This window comes from Oreochromis aureus, linkage group 5 (assembly GCF_013358895.1).
Source record: "Oreochromis aureus strain Israel breed Guangdong linkage group 5, ZZ_aureus, whole genome shotgun sequence".
NCBI lineage: Eukaryota > Metazoa > Chordata > Actinopteri > Cichliformes > Cichlidae > Oreochromis > Oreochromis aureus.
The window spans coordinates 12,563,517-12,576,857 of NC_052946.1; the positions used below are offsets into that span (position 1 = coordinate 12,563,517).

General features: G+C 37.7%; 2 protein-coding genes across 2 annotated transcripts; both read left to right on the forward strand.

The window, feature by feature from the left end:
• Positions 1 to 99: 99 nt before the first annotated feature.
• slc2a9l1 (solute carrier family 2 member 9, like 1) lies at positions 100 to 8,033 on the forward strand. Its single transcript, XM_031752370.2, has 12 exons — positions 100 to 268; positions 1,094 to 1,189; positions 1,278 to 1,438; positions 1,514 to 1,638; positions 1,721 to 1,850; positions 1,972 to 2,120; positions 2,323 to 2,510; positions 2,835 to 2,945; positions 3,083 to 3,184; positions 6,610 to 6,685; positions 6,823 to 6,950; positions 7,050 to 8,033. The coding sequence occupies exons 1-12, from the start codon at positions 215 to 217 to the stop codon at positions 7,233 to 7,235; spliced, it is 1,506 nt and encodes a 501-aa protein (XP_031608230.2). The 5' UTR covers positions 100 to 214; the 3' UTR covers positions 7,236 to 8,033.
• A 771-nt stretch (positions 8,034 to 8,804) lies between these two features.
• psmd6 (proteasome 26S subunit, non-ATPase 6) lies at positions 8,805 to 12,828 on the forward strand. Its single transcript, XM_031752420.2, has 8 exons — positions 8,805 to 9,086; positions 9,720 to 9,925; positions 10,324 to 10,469; positions 10,563 to 10,782; positions 10,869 to 10,977; positions 11,131 to 11,299; positions 12,448 to 12,525; positions 12,607 to 12,828. Exons 1-8 carry the CDS (start codon positions 8,942 to 8,944, stop codon positions 12,701 to 12,703), a joined length of 1,170 nt encoding a protein of 389 aa, XP_031608280.1. The 5' UTR covers positions 8,805 to 8,941; the 3' UTR covers positions 12,704 to 12,828.
• Positions 12,829 to 13,341: the final 513 nt, after the last annotated feature.

The following is a 13,341-nucleotide window of genomic DNA, read 5'->3' on the forward strand; positions in this document are numbered from 1 at the left end:
ATGTCCTTATTTGACATTATGGTTAAATCTATACATTAGCTCGCATGTGACTGTGAATTCATTCAGTTTAGATTGTTTTCAGTGTGAAATAGCTGCGAGTTAGAAATGATCCAGTGATTGTCAGGGTGGTGTGATGACACCAAGTTACTTTATTTCTGAAAAGTTAATAATAAGCAGGGTGAAACACTGAACCGAGTCCCCACTGTTAGGACATATGTGCTGTAAAGGTCCGTGTATCAAGAGAATGGAAACTTTGCTTCAGCAGCTGGTAAGCTTTTTCCTTTATTTACAGCATAAAAGTTAATACATGTATCGTAAATATGTACATGTGGATTTTAAATATATTATATATATATAAATATATATATATATATATATATTTTACGTTTCTGTTGAAATGTTTCGTGACAAATCTGTCACATGGCACATGTCTAATTTCATGTGTAATGCTGATAATTTTCTTTTTACATTTTATTTATTTATTTTTTACAAAATCAGAGTGGTTTATTTTTAGTTCCTGAACTCAGAGGGGTTAACTAAACCACAGTTTCAGCTGAGTCACACCACTCTCTCAGTTATTAAACTATTTCACTGGTGCAACTAACATGACACTGAGCACAGTCACTGCTGAGCTGAAACGTTACAAAAAATTTGAGATTTGAGAGTGTGAAGATTCTTTCTTACAATCAAAGCCGATCTCAGACTGTAGAACAGGAACAACTTTAATTGGAGTAGTTCAAGAACTTTTGACTCCGAATTTACACGATTACAATCCATGACTGAGGTATGATCACGAAAAGATTCAAAATAAGTTGATTATTATTGTTTTTCAGTGAATTTGCAGACACAGCTACATCTAGAAATCAAACAGTTACAATTTAGGAATCAGACACGGTAAACTTAAGTCTAAAAAATCAGTAAATCCGTTTTTAAAGTCTAGATTTTCTCACTCATTTAAGCATGTTTGAAATCTATCTTAATACTCGTTCTCCAAAAGTTTGACACCGACTTTAAAAATATAAACAGCGCCTTTATAGGTGACAGTAAACACCTTTATAAAACTGATTCGTCTGATTTCTGTCCTTTACTTCAGACCCATGGCAACGCTCTATTCCTCATCCTTGTTTTGGGATTAGGAGGAAGCTTTCAGGCCGGCTTCCATATCACTGGACTGAGTTCTCCTTCGCCGGTGAGACACGTCGCCTTCATCATTTCTTATCCATTCTGTCTCGATTATCTGGATCACGTTTATTAACAGTTCAAATCTGTCTCCACAGTACATACAGCGCTTCATCAACAGCAGCTGGCATGACAGATACGAAGAGCCTCCACAGCCGCAGACGGTCACAATGATCTGGTCTCTTATTGTCTCCATGTTTGCTGTCGGTGGACTCTTAGGTGCCGTCAGTGTCAAATTTATCTCAGGCTTGCTGGGAAGGTGAGTATGAAGACAGATGTTGTACCAAGCCGTATAGCCTAATGAGACCTGAAGTGATGAGTTTTCCTTCTTTAGAAAAAAGGCAGTGATCTGCAACAGCTTTATCACTGTTCTTGCAGCAGGATTCATGCTGGCAAGTAAAAATGTCAACTCTTTCGAAATGATCATTGTGGCGAGATTTCTGTTTGGTTACTCAGCAGGTAAGTTGCCATATTCTACAGACTCCTCATTAATCTGTTTTCACCACCTCTACTCATCATGCTTGCCTTTTGTGACCTGCAGGCTTGGGAATGAACACTCACCTAATATATCTTGGGGAGATTTCACCCAGAAAGACAAGAGGGATAGTGACTCTGACCTCAGCCACTTTTACATCACTCGGGAAAGTGTCTGGACAGATGTTTGGGTTAACGTAAGCACCTGAAGTTGATATGAAAAAGTAAAATGGGCTTTAACCCATTGTCAAAAGGTACAGCAGCATATTATGACAATAGATTACAAATTAAACACAACATTTCATTTTGATTTTTCAGCGAGATCCTTGGCCGCGAGGACACGTGGAACATTCTCCTTTGTGTCCCTGCACTTTTCTCCTTTGTTCAGATTGTGGTGTTGCCTTTTTTTCCTGAGACGCCAAGATATTTACTCATAGAGAAAGGTGATGATAAGGCATGCAAAAAAGGTTAGTAGCTTTGCTCAGTTTATGTATCAAACATGACTCCAGATGTTTATGAAAATGTGTTCTACATACACATACTAGTTAAAGATGAATGATAGTCTTGCGAAATTAGAAGTGAATCAGTCCCTCTGTGTTTTGTATTGGAGCAAAGTTGCACATTTTTCAGTTCTTATCCACGCCGTGATTTGGGATTTTCTGGTTTCAGCTCTCCAGAGTCTGTGGGGCCAAGGTGACTACCAACAAGAAATGGATGAGATGTTGACTGAGCAGGCAGCCATTGAAGCAGCCCCACCAGTGAGCCTTCTGCAGCTGCTGAGAGACAGGACTGTCCGATGGCAGCTTATCACCATCTCCACCATCTACTGTTGCAACCAGCTGTCGGGCATGTCTACAGTATGGACAATACCATATAGTATTAGTATAATACTATATGATACAATATGACATAACATATATATAATATATGATTGAGGACTGCTAAATTGCAATATGATACAACATTACAACAATTTAGTGACTTTTGGAGGTTCACACACATAAAACATACATACATGATATATCTGTATATCTACAGATCAATATATCTATTGATATCTTTATATATGAGACTTCATTGTTCCTTCCATATCAAGTTTCTATCGACAGAATAGACTAATATATAAATCAGATTTCATGCTGATTAAGTTTATAGCCTTATAGTGCCTCTCTTCTTCCCAGGTTAGTACCTTTTCTTATGACATCTTCCTGGAGGCAGGTATACCAAAGAAGAAGATCCGCTATATCACTCTCGGTCTTGGAGTGGCTGAAATTCTCACCTCTCTCACCTGTGTAAGCAAACCCTCAGTCTGTGCCTGAGCTCATCTGTGTAAATGAGCATTTTAAGTGTATACACCTTTCATTTCTACTATTAGAGACAATCTCCTTATGACAAGTCTGTCATTATTTTCTCCCTTCCTCAATTTCAGGGTCTTCTCATTGAGCTCACAGGGAGAAGACCATTGCTTTTCGGCGGTTATGGTGTCATGTCTGCTTGCTGGATTTTTGTCACTGTCACACTCAACCTGAAGGTAAACCATTACCAGTGGTGGGCAACATAATATTAATAAAAGTAATAGCAATGTAAATGAAACAAAACAAAACAAAAACAGTTGATTTGTTAAAGACAACAAATGTCAGGTATGTGAAGGCAGACGGCATGGTGTGAGGAGTTTGAGGACCCAAGTGCAGGCAAACGAGCAGTTATTGACAGCTGAACAAAAACTACAAACAGGTGGAACAGAGAAAACTGACCAAAACCTAAACTGGGGAAAACTATACATAAACATATAACCTGAGGGCGGAGACCAGAAGCCAGAAAAGAGAGACCAGAAAACACGGGGAAAGCTGACGGAAGAAACGCAGTGGCAACATGGAAGAAAACAAGCAGACGGACCAACAAGGGACAGAGGGAAGCACACACAATAAATACACACAAGGTAACGACGGAAATGCAAACAGGATGCTCCTTGAGTTGACTGTTGTTGTAATTTGGCGCAATATAAATAAAATTGAATTGAATTAAATTGAATAGGAGGGAGACACAGCTGAACCTAATTAGAAGTGATGAGACAGGGAGGAAGCAAAACAGAATACACTGACATAGGACACGGACTTTCAAAGTAAAACAGGAAATACATGAACACAGAAGCAAGGATAACAAAGAAGACAGAGAACACAGTGACCTGAAACGTTGGCACAGGAAGGCACAGAGTGGACATAACAGGGAACACAGGGGAGGCACATAAACAAAACCTAAAGACTGGAAATCAAAGAGGTGCTAAATAATAACTAAGGAACAAGAAATACAAAAGACAAAATCATGAAAACCCCACAAAATCCCAGAATATTGAATAAACAAAACCTAAACATGGAGTGACCCGACTCCGGACCATGACAACAAGAGTCTTAAAAGGATGGATGGATGCATTATGGGTGGCCTTTACAAGAAGTAAAACTCCACTAACCAGTGTTTTCTATTTTAGTGGTATATCATGGAAATGTTAAAGTAAAATAACCCAGAATAACACCGTTTCTACTTGTCAAGATCAAGGATCAAGGAAGCTTTTATTTTCATTTGCAACACATGTTTACATGAGGTGGAATGAAATGACGTACACACGGTCCTGGTTATCCATAGAAGCGAAAAGAAACAGAATAACGAAGAAGCTAAAAAAACACAAATAACAAATAGCAAGTAATAAATACATTATAAGTAGAGTGCAACAACCTGAGTACCCGTATGGAGTATAAATATAGGTATAAATATTTTAGCTGCAAGAGGGCATGATGACCAGCATAAATAAAGTGACGGTGTCAGTATCAGTAGTATTACAGTTCTTGTCCATTTATGCATTGAGAAGTCTCACAGCTTCTGGAATGAAGCTGTTTCTCTGTCTAGTAGTTTTGCATTTAACCTCCTAAGACCCGAACTCTTTCATGGCATGCATTTTTAATTTTTCTTTGCTATTTGGGTTGATTGGTATGGGGCGCCATTTGTAAAGTGAAACATGCTGAAATTAATGGCAACATTTTTTCACATTTAGCTCAAAACCTTACAAAAAATGTTTTTTCAGTGATTTTTTTTACAACATTTAGTAAAATATTTGTAACTTTTCATTTTTAAAACAAAATTTAAATCTAAATGTTAAATATTAAATCTAAATATTAAATTTAAATCTAAATCTAAATGTTAAATGTTAAATCTATATATTATATTTAAATCTAAATATTAAATTTAAATCTAAATGTTAAATGTTAAATCTATATATTATATTTAAATTTAAATGTTAAATGTTAAATCTAAATGTTAAATCTAAATCTAAATGTTAAATGTTAAATCAATATGTTATATTTAAATTTAAATGTTAAATGTTAAATCTAAATGTTACAGGAAACTAAGTATTTAGCTAACATGCAAATTTATTGTACGGATCAACGGAAACACCAAAATAAAAGCTTTACGAAAACCTCCGGTGCAAAAGTGTGCCAGTAGTGGTAGGATTGTGTCTGCTGATGCCTGATGGTCACTTCTCAATGCCACAAGTGGCTTGACTTCTTGCCTACCAGCACGTCCAGCGATTTAGCTGAAAACATCGGAAGATCCATTTTGTCAGCCATCCAAAGGTTCAGCAGTAGTGGACTCTCAGCAGCTGCAGTCTCCACTTCACAATCGCTGCCGCTCATGTCCATAGCTGGACATGCTTGTAAGCAAAGAGTGAAGCATCTCCGGAGGTTTTCATAAAGTTTCGTAAAGTTTGTAAAGGTATTTCCGTTGATCCGTACAATAAATTTGCATGTTAGCTAAATATTTAGTTTCCTGTAACATTTAGATTTAACATTTAACATTTAGATTTAACATTTAACATTTAGATTTAAATATAATATTTAGATTTAACATTTAGATTTAGATTTAAATATAATATTTAGATTTAACATTTAACATTTAGATTTAAATATAATATTTAGATTTAACATTTAACATTTAGATTTAAATATAATATTTAGATTTAACATTTAGATTTAGATTTAAATATAATATTTAGATTTAACATTTAACATTTAGATTTAGATTTAAATATAATATTTAGATTTAACATTTAACATTTAGATTTAGATTTAAATATAATATTTAGATTTAACATTTAACATTTAGATTTAAATATAATATTTAGATTTAACATTTAACATTTAGATTTAAATATAATATTTAGATTTAACATTTAACATTTAGATTTAACATTTAAAATTGTGTTTTAAAAATGAAAAGTTACAAATATTTTAATAAATGTTGTAAAAAATGACTCGAAAAAACATGTTTTTGTAAGGTTTTGAGCTAAATGTGGAAAAATGTTGCCGTTAATTTCAGCATTTTTCACTTTACAAATGGCGCCCCATAGATTGGGACCTGATGAATGTAAAAACAAAGAATTACCAGATTTTTTTTTACCTAATTTTTGTTTCTGAGAAAAATGAGATCAACATATGAGGACATTCGTTTTAAATTTTGATAGAACAGTGGCAGTATAATGTCCTTGTAAGTGGATATCAGACCCTTGTAGAGAAAAATTAGGTATTTTGGTCTAGACATCCCAAAATGTGATGTCCACATATGTGGACGCCAGGTCCTAGGAGGTTAATGCTCCTCAGCCTCCTGCCTGAGGGGAGCGGGACTAAGAGTGTGTGTGCTTGATGAGTGGGGTCCTTCATGATACAGGTAGCCCTCTTCCTGCATCTGGAGGTGTATATGTCTGTGACGTTTGGGACAACAACTGTCTGTGCAGCCTTCACTGGAAAGTACACTGGAAACAATATTGCCAATATGACTGAAGATGACCTGTTTCATAAAGGGCAAAATTTGTATAAGCTATCAAGGCTGTGATGATAAAAGACAGAAATATAGAAATAAATCTGATACAAAATCAAATATATGCATTTAAAACTGTCTTTCACACAGGATTCCAGCTACTGGGTTCCATACATTACTGTGAGTTTGATGGTCGTCTTCATCATGTTCTTTTGTGGAGGACCTGGTAAGGGTAAAGCACTTATATATATGTAGCTTAACATTTTTAGTATCCAGTACATCACACCTGTAGCGGTTATGGAAAACGTGTATATATGCAAAGATAACAAGGTCAATTCCCTGTTCTTTCTCTGATTCTCACAGGAGGAGCCACACCAACGCTCAACAGTGAGCTCTTCATTCAGTCTAATCGAATGGCATCGCTCGTCCTCACAGGGCTGCAGCGGTGGTTTATGTTTGCAATGATGGGCCTGGTCTTTCCATTCCTCATTGTACGTACGACCAAACTGAAAATAAGCAGCACATTACACTATAACACCCACAGGGATCTGCATGTTATGTTGAAATCATGAATGTCGTTTCTTTCCCAGGATGCTCTCAGCTCGTACTTATTTTTGCTGTTTGCCTGTGTCTGCATGCTGGGTAGTCTTTATACCTTCTTCCTTTTGCCTGAGACTAAAGGCAAGACCCTGCTGGAGATCTCAGAGGAGTTTAAAGCCATCACTGTCTGTGGGAAATCCTTTGCAGAGGAAACGAGAACAGAGACCAGGTTGTGATGAGGACCACGTATAGCTACAGCAAAAATGAGGAAAGAGGAAAAAAGCAATTTTTCTTTCAGGACAAGATTGAATGACTGTGAAAAAACATGCTTTGCAAATAAATGACTCACAATGACATTAAACAATGTTACAATTCCCACAATTTGGAATCTTTATCACTTCAGTTTTTGCTTTTTAGTTGCTTCTGCTATTTTCTGTTTGTCCATAAATGGTGACTGTTGTGCAATCAGATCCTGTACGAAGTTTTTTCTTGGCCCATGTTTCTTTACAACTAACAACAACTAACCTGCATAATGGGCTTCCATTACAATTCTAAGATGCAGTATTAAGTAATCATTGAGTAATGGCATAATATCATTATGCAATTTTCCATATGCCCAAACACCAACATCAATACATATCCTAGTAATAAGAACATGCATTTTATGCTCTTAAATGCCACTAGTTTAGCCAGCAGCAAAGTTGGAGAAAAGGAGCGCTTCAGAGAAAATGTCGTAGTGAAAGGAAGGCTCACTTTATGATGTTTCATTAAACCCCAAAGGTGCTCTGTTGGCCTGATCTGGTTACTGTGTCACGTTCAGTTTGAGATGATTCTGGAAACAGCCATCAGAAGATGGGTACACTGTGGTCATAAAGGGATGGACATGGTCAGTACCATTTTGTAGGTAGGTTGTGGCATTTAAACAATGCTCTTTTGTTACTAAGGGGTCCTGCCCATGTCCAAATGCACATTTTTATGTTTTTTACACCAGATTTTGACCCTACTATCTGATTGTTGAAGCAGAAATCAAGACCAGGTGATTTCCTGTTCTAAGTTGACGGGAGTGGCACCCTCGTCTTTAAACTTCAGTATGTGTAGTGTGCATGCTGTTACGCTCTTCCACATACCTAGGTTGAAATGAGTAGTTATTTGAGATGCAGTTGCTTGTTTATCAGCTTGAACAAGTCTGGCCATTCTCCTCTGATATCTGGCATGAACAAGACCAAAGTCACTTAAATCACCTTTCTTCCATCTTGAGCTGTTGCTGATTAGATATTTGCATTAACAAGTAATATAACTTGACAACACACCCCTTCATGTTTACACTGCATCCCTTCCTGTTAGTGGAAACTACACATGCTGATAAAAAGAGTAGTGAGAGCAGCGGAGAGGATCGTGGGTGTTTCTTTTCCCTCCCTCCAGGACATCTATTGCACCCGCTTTAGACTTTTATTTTATTTTTAGCTTTTTATCTTTATGTTGTTTTAGTGTACACTGAGGGCCGTGGGAGCATTGCAATTTAAAATTCCTGTGTATGATCTGTACACATGTTTTTTTTAAATAAAGCTGACTTTGACTTTAACTTGATTTGGATTTTATTTACAGTAAGAGCAAAACAGTGAATACGGTGATGAAAATTGTCAGTACTTTCAAGAATGGTGTATATAGCTTTAATATTTAGATATATTATTACCGAATGGCACAATAACAGTGGCGTTGTTCACACTAATCTCCACCAGAGGGCAGCACTTCTCTAAGTCTCTTGTTAGCTTTCAGTCTTTCACCGCTCTTTTCTCCCCTTCCTGACAGCCGCTGCGGCGGAAACAGCAGAGTCCAGTGTTTTCCGTAGTCATCGTTCACTAGCGTAAAGGCGAGTAGTAGGCTTTGTCTACTCAAAGAAAGGCTTGAGTTTGTTCATTTGTTTATATAATTTAGCCTGAAAATGCCGTTAGAGAATCTAGAGGAAGAGGGTCTTCCCAAGAACCCCGACCTGAGGATAGCACAGCTGAAGTTCCTGCTCACAATGGACGGTCACCGACAGGATGCTAAAGTGAAGACGGAGCTCATGGACGCTATCAAAGCTAACAGTGAGTTAGCATTTCATCCAGTAAAAGCTGTTTCATTGGAAACACAAGTCACACAGTGCACGATTTTGTTTCTTCATCAACACACTGGGCGCATAAATGCTCCATAGATGCGACTAATGTATAAAATAATAACTTATAAATGACGGGCAGCGCAGGAAAGTTAGCATGCTAGCTAACGATAACAGAAGACGTCAACTGGGGAACTCTCACTGTGTAGTGTATTTTGCATAGCATCACCAAGTTAGAGAGTTTACATTCACTCTGCAGTATTTTGAGACTTTACATCTCCCTTAAGCTAAGGTGACAACCTTTGCGATATCATGTTAAAATCATGTGCTGGTTCGTTAATATGAGACGTAAAAGGTGTACGCTACGTGTTAAGACTCAAGAAGTTCATTGTCATTTCGTATGGTGTTACCCAGCCTGAAACGAAATACTGTTTCTGACCTTCCGCTACAGTGCAATAATCAATACAGTTTAAAAAGAATAAATACAGTTTTAAAAGAATAAGTTTAAAAAAGTGCAGCAAAAAAAGCCATAAATACCTTAAAATCTAAGTTCTAAAACAAAGTCCAGTCACATAAGTTAGCGATGTTTAACGTTTTACACCACCGTGCTTTCTCTGTGTTTCAGATATGGCGCCGTATTACGAGAGTCTGTGCAAGGAGCTGAAGTGGCAACTGGATAGTGACCTGCTGAGTAAAATGAAAAAGGCCAACGAGGAGGAGCTGAAGCGCCTGGATGATGTGCTGGAGGATGCAGAGAAGAACCTGGGAGAGAGTGAGATCCGAGACGTGATGATGGCCAAGGCAGAGTATCTCATCAGAATTGGTGACAAGGTATGTTTTCAGAGCAGTCAGTTTCCAGGTAGGAAAATGAACACTGTTAATGCCTGTGCATGTTGGAATATCTTTAGTTTTGACATTCTACAACACATATCTGCTTCTAAGTGTTTTGTGTGAAACATATTGAATAAAGGTTAGTTTTCAGAATTTCTCCAACAATAGCTGCTCCTTGGAGTTCCCAAATATCACGGCAAAGGGGTTGACATTTCCCTTTGATGTCAACACTAAGTTTACAGCAGTTAAATTGCTGGAAATGACAGTTTTTAATTTTGTTTTCCCTTTATTCTCTTAGAACTGTTTGCATGAATGTTATCACAGTTGCCCACTTCAAAGTTATATGCACAAAAAGTAACAGATTGGCTATTGCCTGATCTTGTCTGATGTCACCACAGGAGGGCGCCCTAACTGCATTCAGGAAGACCTATGACAAAACTGTGGCTCTGGGTCACAGACTAGACATTGTCTTCTACCTCCTGAGGATTGGGCTCTTTTATATGGATAGTGATCTCATCACACGCAACTCGGAGAAAGCCAAGAGGTAAAGGCTCTTAAAGCTTTGTTCTGAAACAAATCTGTCGGCGCTTTTTTTCTATTTAATTCTCATTTGTCTGCGCGTCTCTGCTCACCACAGCCTTATCGAGGAGGGGGGAGACTGGGACAGGAGAAATCGTCTGAAGGTTTATCAGGGCCTGTACTGTGTGGCCATCAGGGATTTCAAGCAAGCTGCTGAGCTCTTCCTCGACACAGTCTCCACCTTCACTTCCTACGAACTCATGGACTACAAGACCTTTGTTACCTACACCGTTTATGTTTGCATGATTGCTCTCAAGAGGCCTGACCTCCGTGAAAAGGTAGGAGAGAGACTCGTGCCTGCTCACAAGATGTGTAACTTGGCAACATGTCTGCTGGTAAATGTACTAAATATGTTTCTCTGTAGGTTATAAAGGGAGCAGAGATCTTGGAGGTGCTCCACAGTCTGCCCTCTGTTCGCCAGTACCTTTTCTCACTCTACGAGTGCCGTTACTCAGTCTTCTTCCAGTCCCTGGGTGAGGTTATTTTTGTTGTTGTTGTTGTGTGTGTGTTCTCAAGAAAAACTTCTGAATGCAAAGGGACTGTACTTACAGCCATTATCTATGCTTGTGTTGGTGCTTTGCCATATTCTGAAACGTAAATATTAAATGTGAAACTTTGTGCCACAGCCACGGTGGAGCAGGAGATGAAGAAGGACTGGCTCTTTGCCCCACACTACCGCTACTACGTGAGGGAGATGAGGATTCAGGCCTATAGCCAGCTGCTAGAGTCCTACCGATCTCTTACCTTGGGATACATGGCTGAGGCATTTGGTGTCAGCACAGAGTTCATTGACCAGTGAGTTTGTTTGTTTTTAAACACCTGTGCATACACTATGTAACTCTGCAAGATTTGGAAAATATTGAGTGCCAGTGCAGCCAAGAAGGCAACACTGAAAAACCTAGCTGTGGGTCTTTGAGTGTGCAAGTTTATTTTTCTTGGTATGTCTTGATTGTTTTATTTTGAACACGTAAATATAAATTAAGCACAAATTACACTGTAAACAGAAAACAAAGTACATATCACATAATATACATGCTTGAAAAGATGTATGAGGTTTAGCGTCTTGGAATAACTTGTGCTATAAATTGTTACTTTCAAACTGGACCATCTGTCTAGAACAGTTATCAGGATGGTACACTGAGTGACAACCTATACAGACAAAGCTGGAAACTTACTAAATCAGAATGACTTCTGCTCAGAAATATAATTAGGAGTCTATAGGCCCATGGTCATCATGTAAAACTGGGTGTTACCAGCACAACTGTGGGAGTTAATGCTATGTTTCCTGATGAGATTTCGTAGGGATAGTATTTGAAGATTTTAAAAAAGAAGGGATCTAAAATTAAACCTTGAGGGACACCCCAGTTAATTCTATAGCTGTTGCATGATTGATCCTCCATATGAAGAATTCTTAATTAACAACATGAATGAAACCATTTTAAATCTAAACTGAAACGGCCAATAAAACTGAAGTCTGTTTAAAAGGGTGGGAGTAGTTCACCGAATCAAAAGTTGCCCTTAAATCAGGCAGCACTAAAATTGAAGACCTATAACTGAGAACAATTGTTTGAAATTTTACTGGTGGCTTGTTCTAAATCGTTCAAAGTTATCTTTTCAGAAGGGGTTTTACCAAAGCAGTCTGAGAATTGCATCACAGTGAACCAGTAAAATTAGCCAAGCATTCATTTCAGTTTTGGAGAAATATTTAGTTGGGGGGCGATTCTTGCTCCTAATGCCTGTTACATATGATGAAGCTACAGGACAGCAGTTGGTTCTTGTAGTATTTCTTGGACATTTGTATCATCATTAAGTTCCTAAATAATTCACAGAAAAAATTTGGCAAAATAAAATAGTCCAAATTCCCTGTTCAGATTTTAGGGACTGCTGGTGTTGGGTTTTTTTGGTCCTGGCTAACGCTACATATGCCTCTCTCCTTCCCACAGGGAACTGTCCCGATTCATAGCTGCTGGCCGCCTCCACTGTAAAATTGACAAAGTTAATGAAATTGTGGAAACTAACAGGTAATGAAACTATCCTTGAAACCACAATACTTCCCAAGTAATTCCCAGAGCACTAAAATTTTGTCCTGTTCTTGCGTGCAGACCGGATAGCAAAAACTGGCAGTACCAGGAGACCATCAAGAAGGGCGACTTGCTTCTCAACCGAGTCCAGAAGCTGTCAAGAGTTATTAACATGTAACCATGGAGGCCGCCATCTTCATTAAAGCAAGGGGCTTGTATTATTCTTTTTTGGCATACTGAGACCTTTTGTTTGTCAAAGTGACTCTTCTGTTGTGTACATAATAAAACTTGTTTAACTGTTGACATTGCATCACCTGTTTGTTTTTTTAAAAAAAGAGGCAGACACATCGTTTCTTATAAATAGCAGTATAAATTATTTTATTTACAGAAACTTGTTACAAAACAAATATACTATACAATCTTTACTTTAAATATTAATTCTAACCTATGTTTTGTTCATGAATTACATAGCAGCCAATACATAAGTCCAGCTGAAAATGATTCTGATAATGTATACCCCAAAAACAAAACCAAAAAAAAAAAAAATCTATACACGCTTTTACATAGTATGAATGGTGGTTTTATTTTTTTCTTCCCAGACAAGCTGTATTTTCTCTCGCTTTCACATTCCAAGTCTACGATGCTAAGAAAGAAAACATCCTCGTAATGTTTCCGTGTACTGGAAACAAAGTCAAGATGTCAGTAGAGATTGAGGGTAAACAAAACACTTGAGTGAAGTTTTTAAATACTAACCCTAATAACCCGGAGGGGGCTCAGGCCACACACCGATGCTAAGAAAATCTCAATGTCTTGTCT

Coding starts and splice junctions, on each gene's coding strand:
- slc2a9l1 (XM_031752370.2), top strand. CDS start 215: ATGTGCTGTAAAGGTCCGTGTATCAAGAGAATGGAAACTTTGCTTCAG. Junction 1,851..1,971: donor GGACAGATGTTTGGGTTAAC/GTAAGCACCTGA, acceptor TTGATTTTTCAG/CGAGATCCTTGGCCGCGAGG. Junction 6,951..7,049: donor TGGTCTTTCCATTCCTCATT/GTACGTACGACC, acceptor TTTCTTTCCCAG/GATGCTCTCAGCTCGTACTT.
- psmd6 (XM_031752420.2), top strand. CDS start 8,942: ATGCCGTTAGAGAATCTAGAGGAAGAGGGTCTTCCCAAGAACCCCGAC. Junction 9,926..10,323: donor TCATCAGAATTGGTGACAAG/GTATGTTTTCAG, acceptor ATGTCACCACAG/GAGGGCGCCCTAACTGCATT. Junction 12,526..12,606: donor GAAATTGTGGAAACTAACAG/GTAATGAAACTA, acceptor TCTTGCGTGCAG/ACCGGATAGCAAAAACTGGC.